The sequence below is a fragment of the Salvelinus alpinus genome, chromosome 10, assembly GCF_045679555.1.
Source record: "Salvelinus alpinus chromosome 10, SLU_Salpinus.1, whole genome shotgun sequence".
Classification (NCBI taxonomy): domain Eukaryota; kingdom Metazoa; phylum Chordata; class Actinopteri; order Salmoniformes; family Salmonidae; genus Salvelinus; species Salvelinus alpinus.
In genome coordinates, this window is record NC_092095.1 from 26,944,692 (window position 1) to 26,965,151 (window position 20,460).

General features: G+C 43.6%; 1 protein-coding gene across 1 annotated transcript in view; it reads left to right on the plus strand.

Moving 5' to 3' along the window:
* Positions 1 to 23: 23 nt before the first annotated feature.
* LOC139531825 (reversion-inducing cysteine-rich protein with Kazal motifs-like) overlaps positions 24 to 20,460 on the plus strand; it is a 55,980-nt gene continuing 35,543 nt past the window's right edge. The window contains exons 1-4 of the mRNA XM_071328698.1: positions 24 to 232; positions 13,235 to 13,293; positions 17,359 to 17,433; positions 18,721 to 18,757. Coding sequence (XP_071184799.1) covers positions 163 to 232; positions 13,235 to 13,293; positions 17,359 to 17,433; positions 18,721 to 18,757 — 241 coding nt within the window. The 5' untranslated portion in view covers positions 24 to 162. The remainder of the gene's footprint in view (positions 233 to 13,234; positions 13,294 to 17,358; positions 17,434 to 18,720; positions 18,758 to 20,460) is intronic.

Sequence of the window (20,460 nt, forward strand, 5' to 3'; positions counted from 1 at the left end):
AGAGTTCTCCATCCCCTCCACTGTTCGGCCTGTATATGAGCGGATCACGAGAGAAAGCCGCATACGCTAATGTAGCCGACACAGAGGGTCTCATGGAGCTTGTCAAAGCGGCACTGTTTTATTTGTCTTTTCGTTCACAATGCACTTTAGGATTTCAATAAGATGTATGTGTGTTTTGAAATAGTGACTTTTCTTCTCGCCTTCAACTTCTACGATTTGGTTCTTACTCAGGGTAAGTCTCCGTTTCGCTTTTCTTATTTCGCTAAACATTACATACAGTAATTGATATGCCTGTGTCTCTAAGTCCATTTTTGTGCTCTTGGGGTCTGTACTTGATTCAAAACATGCAAGGTATACAATGATAAAGTTCGCTCAAGTGAGAACAAATCCTTGTAGGCGACCCAAGTTTTCACTGCGCCGAGTTTTAACTTGTTGATTCACTTCTACAGTACGCATCCTGCAGTATGAGACCTGTGAGTAGCCAGCAACCGTTGTAGGCTAGACTGTTTTATGAACAGAACAGACCATACTTTGTGTTTTCTAACGGTACTTTGTATTGGGACGTTTAGGTTACATTTTTCTAGTGTTTTGGAGGGAATACAGTAATGACCTCCCATATAGGTTTCCATTGTGAACATGATATCCGTAATTTTTCTTCACATTGTGTCACGCTGGTTTCTACCTCTCATTTCTGACACATTGTATCACGCAAATGGGGAGGGTCCCTTTACCGGTGATGGAACTGTTACCAGCCATAGCTTGTTGTGTAGACTACTATATTCTGGTCATGACATTACATCATTTAATACGTGTTATATTTGTTTCTCTTCGGTGTCTTAGAATATAGCCTGTTGATTAGGCTATAGTAGATCCTATTAAGGGCACTAGCTAGATATTGTTGATGTAAAATCCCAACGTTTTACTTATTAGGTAATAACATGGCTGAACATTTGACACAACATGAATGAAGTGTAGGCTAAATCAAATCAAATTGTGTATGTCACATGCTTCGTAAACAACAGGTGTAGACTATCAGTGAAATGCTTAGGCTACTTACTGGCTCTGTCCAACAATGCAGAGAGAAAAAAACATAGAAATATGATAACACGAGGAATAAAACTGCATAGGCTACACAATGACTAACCATAAATAAATTGCCAATAAACACGGGGTACCAGTACCGAGTCATTTGATAAAGAAAAGCTGCTAGTCCTTCACACCGGTCAATTAGCAAATACAGTGTTTAGGCTATTTAGGCAAAACTTTTATTGGTGTTAGACAACTGCCCTTGACTTTGCTTTCTCATGCTAATGAATTTGGCAAAAGTGATTGTTTGTTGCCATTTGTCACACTTACAATTTGTTAACCAGTTGGCGCACCGTTTCAATATAACAACAATGTCTAAATGCAACATTGTAGGCGTACCTTTCTTATCAATAGTCATTTGGCCACATCATTCATTGGTACGGAATTCCTTAATCTTTACGGATGGGGTTGGGGTGGCAGCAGCAGCTATAAATTCGCATCTGCCATATGAGGACTTTGATGTTGTGAAAAGTGCTGTTTGTCCACATGCGCTCAGGATGTGGATTAGTTCGCGTAAATATCGCTCTAATCTGTCACACTGTGCATTGAACATGAAAGACGAGGCATCGTTTAGAACTGCAGTTAGGACCCACATTAGCCAGCTGGCATTATGAACTGAAGAGAATATATTAACCTACACATGGGCCGTTTTGTGAAAAGTTCTACAATGGGAGTGATAGCGCAGGCCTCGCGCCTTGGGAACATCTGGGAAACGAATATGGCCCCAATCCTGACCACTGCCGCAAGATAACGGTTTTCCCATTGTCCCACTCCCTCAGTTATTTCGTTTGAAAAATTCCCTAAATGTTTTTCGCCCCACTTAGCTAAAACTACCTCTCCCTTTCCTTTTTAGTTTATTTTCATGTATGGGCTATTCAGGCTAGTCATCCCTGTTTTAAGGAGAGGCATCTGCAATCAATTGAACATCTCCTCAAAGTAAGGCTGATTTAGGAACATGAGGCAGAATAGAATGGATGGCAGTCTTTGCATCATCTGAAATGTGTGTCATTTCAAGCCTGCATCGTTTTTTTGCATCATGTTGTGCCATACTTTTACAGACAACAAATGTAGTTATTGTTTTGTTCTAAGCAAATTCAATGCAATTTTATGCAATGTTTTAAAAATGTGATTGTGTAGCCTACCAATGCTATTAACTTGGCACGTGGTTATTGCAATAAATGAAATAATGGTATTTATTTTGATCTGACTCCAATAATTGTTCATTTAGGAGAGTAAAGAGCATGTTTGCAAGAACATTGGTTTACATTAATATCAATGTATATTATGTTTCAGATCTGAGACATAACTGAACAGTTTTCAGGTTATTAGATTAGGCTCTGTAAAACATATGTACTTATGTTGACACAACGTTGAAGTTGTTACATTAAGGGCCACCATAAATGTCAAGATTGTCAAGTTATACCTGAATGTGAATGGGGAACACTACATAGTCATGGTTCCATTTCTGTGCCAACTTCAAATACCAATATCTGACATAGGATCAGTACAGGCCTCACTTGAAAGTTACACGCTATTAAACTCCATATCCATTTGTATAGCAATAAGGCTGGTTTTGCATCTCATCAACAAAGACCTATTCTTTTTTATTTTACAAGTAGATTGGATTTTAAAGACCCTCTCACGCTCTTTGCCTAAAAGTGTGGCATTTCTCCCGAGGGAGGTGAGACCTTTGTTCATTTCAATGGGTCCAGAGCAGACTGTCTGTCAGGCAGGCTCCGAGGGTGGCAGCAACAGAACTGGATCTTATGTAATAGAACAAGACGGGTTCCTCATTTGATCACTCGCCAAAAAAAGACTCAAGCTGATTCCATCCCCACTACCTCTCCTTCCCCCCAACACACACACACACACACACACACACACACACACACACACACACACACACACACACACACACACACACACACACACACACACACACACACACACACACACACACACACACACACACACACACACACACACACACACACACACACTTCCCCCACCTCTTTTCCCTCTACCTGGACATATGCAGTTCATTATGTTTGTTCATACTCTTATCTGTCCAACCCCCCTATCCTTCCACCTCAGATGCATGTTCCCCAGTGTGTGTGTGGAGTCAGTGGTGGGACAGGCCGGCTCTGTGTCCCTTTTGATTTTCCTAATTGAATATGAAAAGAGGGGCGGGACCAACTCCCTCCATCTGGAGGCTGGAGTACAATCAGGGCCTCAACATCTGTTGCTCCACACAGACTGATGGTGTTCAGGTGCTCCTCCAGGGGTTGGAAGAATGTGCAGCGCCCTACGTGAGCTGCACACCTGGAGCGCACATGGGCCTGCTGGTCACACTGGCTATCTTTACGTAACCACAACCACAGACACATGGTTGTAGCACCTCCATGTGATGGTAAAATATTCCAAACTTTAGACACACTATGTATGATTATGTGCTATATGTAGATAATGTGGAGTCGGGCGTGCACAGAAATGTTTTATAAGACGTGGTTCCCAAACGATAGGTCAGGAGCACTTACTGTTGGATCTTGGCTGAATTATTTTGGGTTGTGGTGGGCCTTGTGGCTCAACACATTGATTGTGTTTGTTGAAATCCAGAATCTGGGTGGATGACCCAAAAAAGTTGGTCATCAATCATGGTTAAACATTAAGGGACCACCATCCTATGGCCATGTTTCGACATAAATACTGAAAAGGCCTATTGTTTACTTTTTTAAGATTGTAATGTGCCAGCAGCAGTGTAATTGATTATTGCTTTATTGCTTGTGTGTTGCTTTGAGGTTCCTAAATAGGAGTGTACTGGGGTTGATGAATTGAAACTGGACCCTGGTGTCGATCAAGCACGCATCCAATTTTAGTTCTGAGGCTACCCATCACCCTGTCTCTCTATTCCCTCTGTTTGTTTTATGAGTCCCTCAATCCTCACAGATGTCATTTTAAACAGCTGGAGGAAGATATTAGTGATGGCAAGAACTTTGTTTTAGATATCTAGCACTTCATCCATCATCATTTATCTCTTTAGAATATTGTGTGAAGATTTTTTTTGAAGATTCTTCAATGGAGCAGATTTTTATAGATGCAAGACACAATTTATGGCCTTTGATGTTTTCACACACCGAGTACATTCTCTTCTTTAGCTGGTTTCTTATGGATCTTGCGTGATGGAGGGACACAGATTTTTGTCAAATAATTTGCCAGCCCAGCATGTGTTAAAAACACACTTTCATGTCTTTATTTGATAGTTGTTTGTCGATTTGCCTGTCTAGTTACTCTGGTAAAGACACTTCAATGAGGGAATCAAAGAAACTAATTTGAGCATTAGTCAGTTGAATAAATACAAGTTATCTATCAACCATTGATTAAAGAGAGTTTGGTTTCCATGGATGAGGGGTTATAATGACAAAATTAATATTCTCTATTCATTCACTTGTTGATTTGAATAATTACTCAGGAATTTGCTGCTCCTGGTCATATAGTCTATTATACACTACATACACTGAACAGAAATATAAACGCAACATGTAAAGTGTTGGTCCCATGTTTCATGAGCTGAAATGAAAGATCCTAGACATTTTCCTTACGCACAAAAACCTTACTTATCACACATTTTGTGCACAAATTAATTTACATCCCTGTTAGTGAGCATTTCTCCTTTGCCAAGATAATCCATCCACCTGACAGGTGTGACAAATCAAGAAGCTGATCAAACAGCATGATCATTACACCGGTACGCCTTGTGTTGGGGACAATAAATGGCCACTCCAAAATTAGAAATTTTGTCACACAACACAATGCCACAGACATCTCAAGTTTTGAGGGAGCGCGCAATCGGCATGCTAACTGCAAGAATGTCCACCAGAGCTGTTGCCAGAGAATTGAATGTTAATTTCTCTACTATAAGCCGCCTCCAATGTCATTTTAGAGTATTTGGCAGTACGTCCAACCGGCCTCACAACCGCAGACCACGTGTATGGCGTCGTGTGGGCGAGCGGTTTGCTGATGTCAACGTTGTGAACAGAGTGCCCCATGGTGACGGTGGGGTTATGGTATTAGCAGGCATAAGATACGGACAACGAACACTATTGCATTTTATCGATGGCAATTTGTGTGCACATAGATACTGTGGCGAGATCCTGAGGCCCATTGTGAGGCCAAGAGATGCATATCTGCATTCCCAGTCATGTGAAATCCCTAGATTATATTTTCATATGTGCAGACATATTGTTTCATGTAGTGCAGACATATATTTTCATATAGTGCATACATATATTTTCATATAGTGCATACATATATTTTCATATAGTGCATGCATATACTGAGCATATCAAACATTAGGAACACCTTCCTAGTATTTCATATACAGATGTGGTCCCATATATTGCCTGCCTTGCACTTTACAATGGAGTGCAATGGAGCAGAACGTGTTTTATTTTTTCAAAACGGGTTAATGGCTATTTTTACCCTGGTGGCACCTGCAACTTACCACAAGTAGGATAAATTACACTTGCATAGAATCACTTGCCTCCAACTTAATTCATTAGAATTTTGAATAATTTAGTCCAGGCCATGTTTTGACTTTGAAGTGAAAAATGTAAATTTCAGTTTAGATTTTTTGGGTCCTGTGCCTCAAATCAAACAAATACACGTGTTAACACCAAAGGTTTTTTCAATTTCAACTTATTTTTGAATAAATAGTGACTCGTACATGGGTGCCATTATGTTTGACTGCATCTGTAGTACAAAGGCCTACACATCTTTTTAGTGAATCAGGACACAGAAAGAGTTTTGGTGCGAGGAAACGTCTGTGCCTCTAGTCTCTCCCACATTTCTTCACAACACACTGATCCCTTAATGCCTCCCTGCTTATGTCAGATCGCAATGTATTAATGCACAGGAAGTCACCTTTGACCCAGAGGCATTAAACTCTCCCCTAGAGGGTTCAGGCTGCCAGGGAGGAATGCGGGAGCAGCCCAAACATCAGACAAGAATCCATGACTATTCACCATTGTGTTTGTGTGTGTTTATAGCCCCGATGGTGAGAAGAGGACATCCTAGGCTGAGTTCTGATACACAATAGGAGAGAATATGAGATTAGAAAGTTCATTTTTGTCTGCTATATTATTGACATTTTCGGCTCTGAAATTGAGAGGTTTGATATTGTTTAAGTTGTTTAGAGAGAAATCACACAGAGCGAAAGACAAAGCAACCTCCACAAGAGCATCCGCACAGGAAGCGGACTGGCAGGAACCGCTTTTTTGGGGGGAGGGCACGCACATTGATATTCCACACTTCATCAGCGGCTATACGCTTTAGCCAGGGCTAGCGCTGCTGCTATTTCCAGCTTTGTTTGTTATAGCATAAATACCCCTCCATTTTATCCCTACTCTCTCCTTTAAAGTCTGCCTTGTGTTTTGTGGCGAAATACGGGAAATGGCTTTCGTCGGACCGTAGGACGGCAGTGAGCAGAAAATACAGCCGTCCCGGGCTGGCCCGCATAAACACACACTCTAACGGCAGGTAGCCTAGCGGTTAAGAGCATTGTTCCAGTAACTGAAAGGTCGCCGGTTTGGATCCCCGAGCCGACTACGTGAAAAATCTGCCGATGTGCCATTGAGCAAGGCACTTAACCCTAATTGCTCCTGTAAGTGGCAGAGTGTCTTCTAAATGACTAAAATGTCAAATGTATAACTGTTAAAGCCTGAAGCTGCTTTGTCAAATCTCAGAGCCTGTATTCGCAGCGTCTCAGAGTTGGAGTGCTGATCTAGGATCAGGTCCCCGATGCCTCATTCATCGGTATCTAAAAGGCAAAACTGACCTAGATCAGCACTACTACTCAGAAACACTTTGTGAATACGGGCCCAGATATCCAGTAAGCTAAGCAGAGAAAACAGCTGAATGAAGCAGCTGAACCAACCAAGGCCTCGGCCAGCCCACTAGGTAAAGACAGACACAACACAACACTGGCCTGTCTCTGTCTGCTGCTGGTGCCAAGACTGCAGGATCAAACCGATCTGTGGTGTGGACAGAGGGATTTACTCCAACCACACAGGGCCAGATAGCTACTGAACTCACCCACGCAGTTACTACAGAGGCTTGGGTGAGCACCCGAGATTGTTATTGTCATGGAGTTATGGAAGACAGTTTGCTGAACTCTAGCTACAGCCCTGGGCGTGGTTAGTTAATGTAGCTATAGCCAGTCATAATGACTTAAAGATGGCCGTCCCACATTGCGTGTCTGTCAGCGTTTTAGTTGACATATTTTACATTTCAGACAAATATGGTGCAATAGGGTTAAAAATGACTCAGCGGTTTGTAGCTTTCTCAGAGCTGATACTGAGCTATTGTAGTGGCGGTTTCCCTCCTTACCCTCTCCTCCATCCTCTCTTCTCTTCCCTTCCTACCATGCCTTTGTTATTAGCCGCCAGTCTGTGCATTGTATAGTTGGAAAGTCAGACTGCATCTGCTATGAGTGCTAAGTCCTGTGATCTTTCAGGCCAGTCATACGGTACATGTCCCTTTGTATATGCGTAGCGGGGCAGGAAATGGGATGGGTACGTCTTGGCAGATGTCTCCGTCCCGCCGATGAAAGCGGCGCGTCTGACGTGATTGATTCCCGCTCCCGAGTTGTGAGGAGAAGTAAGGGGCATCACACTGGGAGAAGAAGAGGGTGCTTTTGAGGTGGGCAGTGTGTCCCTCATGAATGCGCGTGCACACACTGACAGATGGGGTTGTAGGAGAGACTGCACACACTTCTCTCACTGTATGTATCTCTCTCTCTCTCTCTCTCTCTCTCTCTCTCTCTCTCTCTCTCTCTCTCTCTCTTACACACACACACACACACACACTGCCTGCATGGCCAGAAAGTATGTTTTCTCTTGAGTGCCGGTGGAAGGGTTCACTCATTCCTCAGGCCTTCACAGCAAACACGACCCCCTAGCCCCACTAAACCAGCCACAACATAGAGTGATGTGTCTGTCACCCATCCACCCCAGATGACCACCCCTTAAAAGCCCTTTCAACAGTCACCACCTCCATTGTGTTTGTGTAACCCCTCGGTGATGGACCATGTGTGTTCCCTCTGTCCCCCTGACAGTATGGATGGATTACCCACCACACCAGGCCCCATACCGACTCATCCGTTATCTCCTGGAGTTGAAGATAGTTGTGTGTGTTGTGACTTTACCTCAGACTGTGCTCTCCTCTCCCCCATACAGTGCAGTCCATTCTCTCAGAGCTGACTGCATACTTACCCAACAGGCTGTTCTGGCTGACGAAACACTCTGACACCAATACAGGGACTGGAAAGTGTTGGGACACCATGCTCTACTCTACTCTACTATGCTCTGCATTACTGTCCTGTTCGGTCCTGTCTTGTTCTGTCCTGTTACTGTACCTTATATACCGTGTGTCCTCGTGGTGTCTGTCTGTCTGTCAGTCTGTCTCTAGGCCTACTATGCTCATTAGCAGCTCCTGGGGCCTCTGACTCCCAGCTCTGTGTATTGCTGATGAGCTCTCCCCACTCCGCACAGCCAGAGCCTGTCATTGTCTATTAAAGGGCTCGCAGCGGGGCTCGACGTGCCTCACTGGCCAATTCATTCCTCCTCCTCCTCCGACCTCCATATATTGTACAACCTCATCGCACCATGCCACCGTCCACTGCTGGCCTATTCATCTCAATAGAAACATAAAGATAACAATGTCAACAACAAAAAAAGATAAAACACAACAATTCACGAACAGTGCACAACTAGTGCTGTTGCCATGGCTTTTATCAACTGTCTGCCCTTGGCAACGGGTAATTTGTTTGGCCTCTCTTCGGGGCGAGGAGCACATAGAGGGGCAGGCGAACAGCCGTACGGACACAGACGGGTGAGGAGGAGGGCTGGAGGCTGAATGGTCCACTGGCCGCGCCAATTGTGTCATTAAAATGGCAGCTCGTTAAGAGAGGGGAGCGCGGACTTGCGGTCACCACAATGCAGGCTGCTGCAGGGCTACTTGGGTTGGGTCGGCTAATGCTCGGCTCTCTCCCCCTGGTGAGTGCTCCTAGGCTGCTAGCAGTTGCCGGCTAACGCTAACTCACTTTAATGAAGGATGACTGAGGCTGACGTGTTCCACACATGCCCAGCCCAACCTGCCTCCCTCCTCTCTCCTCCTAAAGAGCTAGCTGGAATCTCCTCCCTTCTTTCTTCTCCACTCTCCCCTGTCCAGAAAGGTTTGCCATGTTAACCCTTTACTCTTCTAGGAATTGGCCTGTATGTATAGGGCTAAATTGAAATGTTTCTTACAGAAGACACATTAAATGCATAACCATGGGAGCAATTGAAAGGGAACAGTTTGGAGATTATGGGGAAATGATTCGACCGAAGCTGAGGACACAACAGTTCACCTGACACAAGACTGAAACCAAACATTACACTGTTGATTTCATGTGCATTTTACATTCACTGTACTTTTCGCTGAATTTGTTGAGAACAAAATCTCAAAATACTCTGGATACATTCAGTAACATGATAACAGTATTCCTGGGAAATGTGGGGTAGGTTCAACATAAGGCAAATAAAATGACAAGGGTTTGAGTGAGAGGACTAACTGGAGTCTCCAAGTGGTCACACACATCTCCAAAGTGTGCACAGTTCTTAAGTAATTTCAGTGCACTCATTTCAAAGGTTGTTCTATTACCAACATGACTAGCTAAGTTATAAAATACGATGTTAGGCTTTCACAGGGCAATTCAGAGAAACAGATGGTCATTTTGGTGAGTATAGAAAGGAGTCATGAGTGCATCCAGGTGCGTGTTCCGCTGCAAACTTTCTTTACAGTAGACAAACATCGTCTCATTCTGTTCAGAACAACCCAGGGTATGACTCCATGTAATCTTGTAACTGTACATCAAACACTGTGATCATAAATGTTGACACTGTATATGACATGAGTTTTATGCTATGGGTGTTTGGCTTGCTTGTATGACATTAAAGCAGTATTTATTATAATCCTCAACGAACGTCTCATCTTTCAAAATACATTGAGTCCTCCAACATTTCCCTTACTCAGGCAACAAAACATTAGCAAAAGTGGCCCGATTAGCGAGAGGGATGTGGGCAAGTTCTTGTCGCATGCGGTTCTCAAGTTCAGAATATCTGTCAGTCAAAATCCATACAGAGCTGTGACGGAGTGAGTCTGAGCTCTAACGTCATGTATGGGATGTTACTGTACAGCCTCTGCGTTCCAATTTAGGCGCTTATCAGTGCCCAAACTGCAATTTTCAACCCGTATTCGGTTAAGAGTGTATTAATGACACCCCCACCCCCATATCCTCTTGTCTATGGTGTAGTGGCATGTCTCTGGCTATGTGTCAGTTGAGGCAGGAAGAGAATAACAGAACAGTCACTACCGTGGTGATACTGTACTCCTCCACTGTCTCTCCTTCTCTCTCCTCTACTGGACTGGGGAAGACAGAGAGTCACAGACACACAGAGCCAGGATGCCGAGGCCTGCTCTTCCTCACCACGACACTGCGTCGGTCAGGGCATGAATGGAATCCAGAGGCTGTTGTGGGGCCTCCCTCTGGGTGGAAGCCACGGGGCCACGGGGTTCCACGGCCCCATATTGTAAACTGTTCCTACTCCCTCCTTCCCTCCTTCCCTCTGTCTGGTTCTCATTCCCGTTTGATCAGTTTTGCTGGGGCTGTCAAGTGCCGACCCTTTTAAGTTTTTTGCCTTCATTTCTGCCAGAGTTCAATTTTTCTCTCTGTCTCTCGCTCTATCGCTGTCTCTGACTCTCTCTCTTCAAATATCCGAACATCAAATGCTGCCTCTTCACGTAACTCACGCAAGAGATGAGAGCTGGGCCAACATGTTCCTTCCCTTCGTTGCAAACAACTTTGCTGTGTGAAGTAGTTTGGGGAGCAGGGCGTGAGGAGTCCAGAGGGGCTGGTCTGTGGGGCGGCTGGTGGGTTGAGTTAGCGTGGGAGGGGGGCATTAAAAGGGTTGGGGTGGGAGTGTGTACTGAGAGAGAGAGGTTGTGGGGGGGGGGGGGGGGGGGGGCTTGAAGAGGGGAATTCCTTTCATGTGGCTTGTGGGTGGCATTATTACTATTCCTCTGAAAACAGGGACACAGTAGCAGGGCTAGCTCAAAGTGCTAGCATATGTTACTGGGTTTCAAGAAAAGGAGAGAGAGATGGAGAGAGGTTGAGAGAGAGGGAGATAAAGAGTCAGAGAAAGAGAGAGTGAGTCAGCACCCAGAGACGCCTAGTTCTCTGACTCACTAAAAGGGGCCTTATGGTTGTGAGTGGCTGGAGAGAAGACCGAGAACCCTTTCCAAGTCCCCGAGTCCCCGCCTACCTCTCCCCGCCTACCTCCGCCTACCTCTGTCAAGCTGCCTGCCTCTCTCTGTTTACTCCCAGGCCTTTATAGCCTCCTAATGAATGTGGTGTCATTAGAAGCCAATGGAAACCATCGTAGCAATATGACAACAGTTTTTGTTTAGCGTGGCTTGTCAGACAGGAAGGCTCTCTCACCTCAGAACAACAACAATGTGACAGGTGAAATTGTAGCGGTGCGCAGAGAGAACGCTAAGGGGTGTCACACTGATGCACATAGACACACACACACGTAAACTCTCTCTTTCACACACACACACACACACACACACACACACACACACACACACACACACACACACACACACACACACACACACACACACACACACACACACACATACTTTAAAGGCTACTACTGGGGGTCAAGCCAGGGGGATCTGTGTCTCATTACAAAGACAACTAGGATGGTTCTGGTTTCCATCAGACCGAACCCAGACCATGACCCTACCCAGACCAGACCCACTCGGATACATCACAGACGGTCAACGATGCAGCACTTAGACCCTAAAACACTTTCATCTCCACCGCTGCGTTTGTTGTTCCTGATTTAGCGTGTTGCCGATACGAGATCGACATTAAGAAGACAAGAGTAAGAAAAAGAAAACAGAATCAAGTTGATGAAAGGATTGAGCCTGGATCAGACATAAATGGAAGAGGAGGAGAGGAAGACCATGTCTGGGCCGAGATGAAAGAAAAAAAGCTGGAGAGAGAGAATTCTGATAATTATGACATTTCCTCAAGGAGCATAAACAGATTATAATATGTTTCTGTAAGACCCTTTTTTCCCCCTTGTGATTATTATTCGGAAGGCTAGAAGTCTGGCTTGAGCATGTGTGCGAGTCTTCTCTCTCTCTCTCTCTCTCTCTCTCTCTCTCTCTCTCTCTCTCTCTCTCTCTCTCTCTCTCTCTCTCTCTCTCTCTCTCTCTCTCTCTCTCTCTCTCTCTCTCTCTCTCTCTCTCTCTCTCTCTCTCTCTCTCTCTCTCTCTCTCTCTCTCTCCACCTCTCTCTCTCTCTCTCTCTCTCCATCCCCTCTTCTCTTTCTCTCTGGGTTCCATTAAGCCCGATGTTCTGTCTGCTATATGTCCTCAGGTCATGGAATTGAGGTTATTCACTTTCATTTAAGACCACAAACGTCTCTTCTGACAGTTTTATTCCATTTACCAGAAGAAAGCGTTCATTGACCTATCATATAAACTTCGTTTTTTTTTGTATGGAACTGAATATTGTGTATGTTTCCAGTCTTGAGCATCTTAAGATGTCCTGACAAAAATGATGCGGTAGAATTCATTGTATCATGCTTCATTGTTAGGCCATTGATGTGTTTGCGTTGGTTACATTGGGGCAGAAGGTCTTGGTTAAGCAGAGACCAAAGCTTTCTCAGGAAGACACTCTTGTTGCTCTGAAAGTGTAGATAATAAGAGCTTACTCCAGATCTGTTTAGTCTGCAGACATTGTTGACCAGACACACAAAGGATGAAATAGGTGTATTGAGACAAATACATAAGCTCAGCTGTAATACCATTATCAATCTATCGCTCCAGCCCCAAAGCAGAACTGTGTTTTTAAGCCACTGTGAATCCGTTATATTTATGGATGGATTTCAAGGTGTCGCCCGCCTGGAAAGTCTCCCCGGGTTTGCCAGGGCTTAAGACAAAACAAGCTGGGGAGTGAGTGAGTGCTACTGTATCAAAGTAAAGACTTTCTCTGCAAAGACTAACTCCTCCGTGTCTGTCTGTTTCTCCTCCACAGATTCGTCCTGCTGCCACCATGCTGCGGAACTCACACCATGTAGGGAAGCATGCGATCAGGTAAGGGATGCCACAGACTGAACACACACACACACAGTTTAAAGTAGAGCACAAGAGTGAGAGAACTTTAGCCCCAGCACAATGGTCTCCGTATTATTTGTAGCTCATAAATAATGACTATTTGATGAAGAGCACTGAAATGTCTTTTTTTCTCTGTCCTTTGAAGTGTAGCGATGAGCGCTAGAATAACAATTCTGCCTTTCTCCCATTTGAGTTAGGAGCAGGTGAGGGGTCTATCTTCTTTTGTTCCTCTTATGCCCTCTCTAGCTCTCTCTCTCCCTCTCGCGCTCTTCAGATGTAAGATCTTAATTTGATCACTCTATTGTTTCTGAGAATGTTCCTGCACAGCAGGAAATGCAAACTTTCGAAAACTTTGAAGAACTCAAATACACTACAAGTTTGCATTTCCTCTTTGAAATGTTAGACTTGATTTTCCCTAACAAAAAAGGTATCAATCCCTACCAAAATGTCCATGAATTATAATCCACATAATAATTCACATTTCCTGTTGCTGCAGGATTATTTTCCTGCTGTAGCAAACTGGCTCAAATTAAGATCCTACATCTGTATCTCTGCATCTTATTCTTATTTATTGTAGTGAAGGAATCTGCCAAAGCAGTGCACAATTTCATGGATCCTTGCCTTCTGTGTCTCACTAAGACATGAAAGAGACATCTGAAAGGCTTTTTATTTTTTATGGGACCAAAAAGGGCAGACCCCTAGCCCATTTCAGTAGGCTATTACTGGTGGCGTACCACCAGCACCACTCTCCCCCTCCCCTTTACAGAGAGAGAGAGATATAAAGAGAGAGAGAGACTCATTGATGCTGTAGTGTTGAACCACGCTCAGCAAGGTCGCCCTGTCCCCAGCACTGCACCTGCCACTGAGGGGGGAGATCCAAATTATAGAGAGGGGAGAGAAAGTAAGAGAGTGACAGACAGAGAGAGAAAGAAGGGGAGAGGGCAGAGATATAATGTCCGTCTTGTTCGCGTCCTTGCAAGCTGCTGTGTTTCTGCAGAGAAAGTGTTTTTTTCAGGGGTGTGCCACAGGGCTCCGTGTAAACAGTGTTCCATTTCTTCTTAAGGGATGACTACCTCTTTGATGAGGGGAGGCCTTCAGTCTCTGAAAGGACAAGGTCATTCCTCTTTGGATGTTTCAATCTGGCACGCCACATTTATTTATCTTTCAAAGTTGGAGAGAGAAAGAGAGAGAAGTTTTATATACTGAACAAAAATATAATATAAATATAAATGCAACAATTTGAAAGGTTTTACTGGGTTACAGTTCATATAAGGAAATCAGTCAATTGAAATAAATTCATTAGGCTCTAATCTATGGATTTCACATGACTGGGAATACAGATATGTATTTTTCCATGTGTTTGATGCCATTCCATTTGCGCCGTTTCAGCCATTATTATGAGCCAGTCTCCCCTCAGCAGCCTCCTGTTGACATCAGCAAACCACTCACTTACACGACGCCACTTGGTCTGCGGTTGTGAGGCCGGTTGGACACTGCCAAATTCTCTAAAACGATGTTGGAGGCGGCTTATGGTAGAGAAATTAACATTATATTTTCTGGCAACAGCTCTGGTGGACATTCCTGCAGTCACCATGCCAATTGTACGCTTCCTCAAAACATGAGACATCTGTGGCATTGTGTTGTGTGACAAAACTGCACAATTTAGTGTGGCATTTTATTATCCCCAGCACAAGGTGCACCTGTGTAATGATCATGCTGTTTAATCAGCTTCTTGATATGCTACACCTGTCAGGTGGATGGATTATCTTGGCAATGGAAAAATGCTCACTAACAGAGATGTAAACAAATTTGTGCACAAAATTTGAGCGAAATACGGGTTCTTTTATTTCAGCTCATGAAACATGGCAACAACACTTTACATGTTGCGTTTATATTTTTGGTCCGTGTAAAAAGGTGCTATCTACGTAGAACCTAAAAGGGTTCTTCGCCTGTCTCCATAGGAGAACACTCTTTTGGGTTCCATTTAGGACCCTCTGTGGACAGGGTTCTAAATTGAACTCAAAGGGGTTCTACCTGGAACCAAAAAGGGTTCTACATTGAACCAAAAAGGCTTCTCCTATGGGGACAGACGAATAACTTGTTTGGAACCCTGTACGTTGTACGTTTCCATGGCCCAAGTTAACCACGCCTTTGTAGTGTTCTGCAGATGTATTTTATTAACGGCCAAGAACTCACCGCTCGGCAGCTGCTTTCGAAGGTACAGATCTTGGGAATGTTCCAGCTGTAAGAAGATTACCGTCCGTCAGTCCCCAGCGTATACCTCGATTTATTTCACCTCACAAATAAAGAATGTGTTATTAGTTTCGGGTGATTTATTTCATGTGCACTTGATGTTCTGGATAGAATGTCGAGTAATGAGGATAAATGGTGAGAATGCATGAACAGAAAGCAGAACAAGCCAACTTTATCACCCTGGTTAGAATGAAACAATAGCAGACACACGGTGGTGTAGATGTCAGTATCACAGACGAGTCAAAAAGGAAGATGCAGTTCAACAGTTGGGGGCTGAACTCCGCTTTAGTGTAGAAATACTCTACTACTACTGCACTCTTTACAACATATTTTTCAGATATTACACAATAACTTCTCACGCTGAATCCAACGGCGGTCTTTTTTGTGTGAAGTAAAACAACGAAGGAGTGAAGGAGACCAACCAAAAACAACATCAACTCCCATCATGTGTTTAGTCTTTTAGATTGCTCTGACTAAGTGGCTATGAATCTTCCAAAGCTAATTTCATGACTGTGCACTAAGCCAGAGAGTGTTGGCAGGCGCAGGATTCTCCCAGACCGTGTGAGAGTCAACCAACAGCTCCTCACCCTGCGTTGATAACGCCACAGTTGGCTGCTGTCATTGGCCCTGCCATGTTTGTTTTATGTCGCAGGGTCACGCGACCTAGAGAGCCACGCCTGAGTGTGAATAGAGTTAAGATGAACTCTTCTGTCATTTGGGGATGATTTCTACTTTTCTCAGGCAAACGTTAGTCTTGTTAATTGAGTGGTAAGTGTAAGCATACCAGATGGCTGTCGTTGTTACGATACTGTTGTTACATGAGCATTTCATTATACAAAACTTGTTTACATAGATTATAGTTTTCAGATTAAATGCATTTTTTTTTTAAACTTTTTTTTAGGGGGGGGTAGATCAGATTTAATATTGCAGATAGATTGTAGCTTCCATAAATGTAATTGTCTGCATCATTTCCAATTGCCCATATATATTTTGTAAATATATGTATGTATATATATTTTCCTTTATTATTTTCCCCTAACGTACCACCCCTCCCCTAATTGTAGTAAACTAATGGACAACAACACTTAGGCGTCTACTTCCAGCTTATACATACTACTGTATATACATTTTACGGACATGGTATATTTTACATGAATTATCTTTTGTTTGTTTTTAGTCCCATCCTTCAGCTACCCTCAACCCCTCCCATCAATCTCTGAAGACCATCCAGTTTTGATTTCTATTTGCCATCTATTTTTCAACTGTGCTGTGATGTTTCACAAAAGTTCTGAACCTTTCTATTCTCATAGAATAGAACACATTGTCAATTAAAGATAAATATTTTTGCTAAGACTATTATTATATTATTGATCGATTGACAATTCATTTTTTAATTGCCCAGCAGTGCTATCTGCAGGGTTAGCTCCAGGTAAATGTTGCAATTCTTCATCCATTCCTGAACCTGCGTCCAAAAACAAGCTACACATGGACAGTACCAAAACAAATGATCTAATGATTTTGTCTCTTCGTAGCAAAATCTGCAGAGCTATCCCCCATACTGTATATATAACATTTTATTGGTTGCAAGAATTTTGTATAATTTAAATTGAAAAACTCTACGTTATGAATCCAGCGTTGTTTTGTGTATCAGTTCATAAATGTGCCATGGAATCGTAAATCATTGAAAATCTCTTCCCAACTATTTAGCTATCTATATTGCAAACGTATGGACATTGTTCTTGGTGAAAACATGTTTTGAATTCATTATAACACACTGGTTTCTGTTTCCAGCTCGCCACCATAAAAAGCGAATCTCGTTTGAAGCACCTACTACAGCGATTACCAAGCTACTGCCCTGAGTCTATGGTAAGTGCCGATTTCTGGTCTACAAATAGTCTTCGGTCAAATGTGTCTGTAATAAAGTTGGCTATGAAATCTTTCATTATGACAGAGGAAATGTATCGGTGGCCATGGTAAAGCTTATACGCATTAATCACAAGTCTATTGCACCGGGTTTGGCTACAAGTATAAAATAAGTATCAAAAAGCGGAGCTTGAAACCAAGCTTAACACTCCTCCTCACCCACCAACGTAATTACAAACCCTAATGTTTTTGATCTGCTCGAAACAGCCAATTAGGAACCAGTCTGTCATTAGCTAGAGGTAAATACTTTATTTTATTTGCACACATGTCTTCCACTCATTTGCTAAAATGGATTAGATGTTTGGATTTTGGAAACGATTTCACCAGCATGTTAGCACTGAAGTTCCAAGGTTCCTTTCACTCTAAGACCCCGCTAAACATCTCAAAGGATTCTTGGCTCTGTGAGGTGTAATAGTAGATGTACTAACATTCGCCCTCTGTCGTCCTTCATGTTCTGAAACTTTCTTGGGTTTCCCTTCATCACAAATCATGTTTATACTTCATGTAAATATATAATGTCTCTCCGTCGGCCTCGCAAATTATAGTGATGCCTCTTGACAAGCGGCTCCTCTCTTCGCGAGCCAACTGACACGAGTGAGTGTTTACAATGATGTACGGAGCTGAACCTCAGACAATGTCCAGTTTTTTTTAAAGTTGATCATCTTGTTTAGGGCTAGAGAGAGTGTGCTCTCTGAGCCACTCACTGCTCCTTCTCCATGCGTTGTGTTCTCTACCCAGAGGAGCCTGGGATGTTTGTGTTTATTACTGTGTGTTATTAATCCCACAGTATGTTACCACAAAGCTCTTATGAGTGTATGTGTCTCTGTTGTTTTTTCCACTGCATTCATATGTTTTAATTAAAAATAAAATGCTCTCTATAAAATTCAATAGCCTGTTGTTTCACCAGAGCCAAGAGTTCTCTGAGGTCATTTTTTCGAGGGCTGAAAAAAATGTTGGGGACAGGATGTCTAGAAATGCACAGACATCCTTACTTTTACAAACCCCTGACAGAGGTCTTCCGTGTGGTTCATTCATGCTCACTTACGTTCAACACAAGGCCCCTTCCTTTTTCATTTGTCCCAACTCCAGAGAAACCACCGTACGTCAAAACAACCTGTCGTTCTGTTATGAACTGGGCATTTTCATGGCATTTTCTTCTCTTGTTCTCTTGCTTGTTTTGGCATTGGTCCTCTGTTTATAATGTTATGACCTTTTTTCTGTATTTCACAGAATGAGCTTTGGATTTGCATCAACTCCACACTACCTGGTAAGATCTGCAGCCAGCGTTTCAAAGGGATACGTTGCTGTTACAGACAAATCTACCTGTCAGAACATAACATAATGCCTCCCAGATGCAAAAACATTGTTGATCCTTACCTACAGACACACACACACACACACACACACACACACACACACACACACACACACACACACACACACACACACACACACACACACACACACACACACACACACACACACACACAGTGTTGCTTAGCTCAACACTGTGTACCCATTGAGCCCACACTAAAAGTCCATATAAGTCCACAGTTTAAAGCCAGACTCAGTAAGTCTCATTTACGTAGTTTGTGTTCATGAAATATCAAACTATCGGGGCGACAGTTTTACTTGTTTGCAAACAAACCTAGGCAAGACGTCATAACGTGCTCTACCTAAGATTTCTCAAGCGGCCACTGGGCCAGCTGCCCTTTGATCAGTATCAGACAGCTGGTGTTCTCATTTGCTTGTAGCCTACAACTGGCACTTTAGGTTACTCTACCGTATTATAAAAATGAGTCAGCTATGAACGTTAAAGCAGTATAATGTTATTCTAATTAACACAGACAATGATATACTGCTAGCTTGCTAATTAGCTTCACTGACCAGTAGACAGAGCTGCTTTTGTGATTTTTATTGGCACTATCCACGGTGTCCAGCATACTGGTCATGCTGAGGAGTCTAAAATATGGTCCAACTAGCTCATGCATATGAGTGTTGTACCCACTGTGACTATTAAAACCTTCCCTAACCAGAAACCGTGGATGGATGGCGGCATTCATGCTAAACTAAAAGCACGATCCACTGCATTGAACCATGGAAAGAGGTCTGGGAATACGTCTGAATATAAACAGTGTAGCTATTCCCTCCGCAAGGCAATCAAACAAGCAAAATGCCAGTACAGGGACAAGGTGGAGTCGCAATTCAACGGCTCAGACATGAGACTTATGTGGCAGAGTCTACAGGAAATCACGGACTACAAAAATAAATCCAGCTACATCACGGACACCGACGTCACGCTTCCAGACAAACTAAACACCTTCTTTGCCCGCTTTGAGGATAATACAGGGCCACATCGCAGCCAGCTAACAAGGACTGTGTCCCCCCCCCCCCCCCCCCCCCCTCCGTGGCTGACGTGAGTAAATCATTTAAACGTGTCAACCCTCGCAAGGCTGCTGGCCCAGACGGCATCCCTAGCCAGGTCCTCAGAGCATGCGCAGACCAGCTGGCTGGTGTGTTTACGGACATATTCAATCGCTCTCTATCCCAGTCTGTTGTCCCCACATGCTTCAAGATAGCTACCATTATTCCTGTACCCAAGAAGGCAAAGATAACTGAATTAAATGACTACTGCACCGTAGCACTCATTTCTGTCATCATGAAATGCTTTGAGAGACTAGTCAAGGATCATATCACCCCCACCTTACCGGCCACCCTAGACCCACTTCAGTTTGCATACTGCCCCAACAGGTCCACAGACGACGTCATCGCCACCACACTGCCCTATCCCATCTGGACAAAAGGAATACCTATTTAAAAATGCTGTTCATTGACTACAGCTCAGCATTCAACACCATAGTACCCTCCAAGCTCATCATCAAGCTGGAGTGCCCTGGGTCTCAGACAACATCTCCACTTCACTGACCCTCAACACTGGGGCCCCACAAAGGTGCGTGCTCAGCCCCCTCC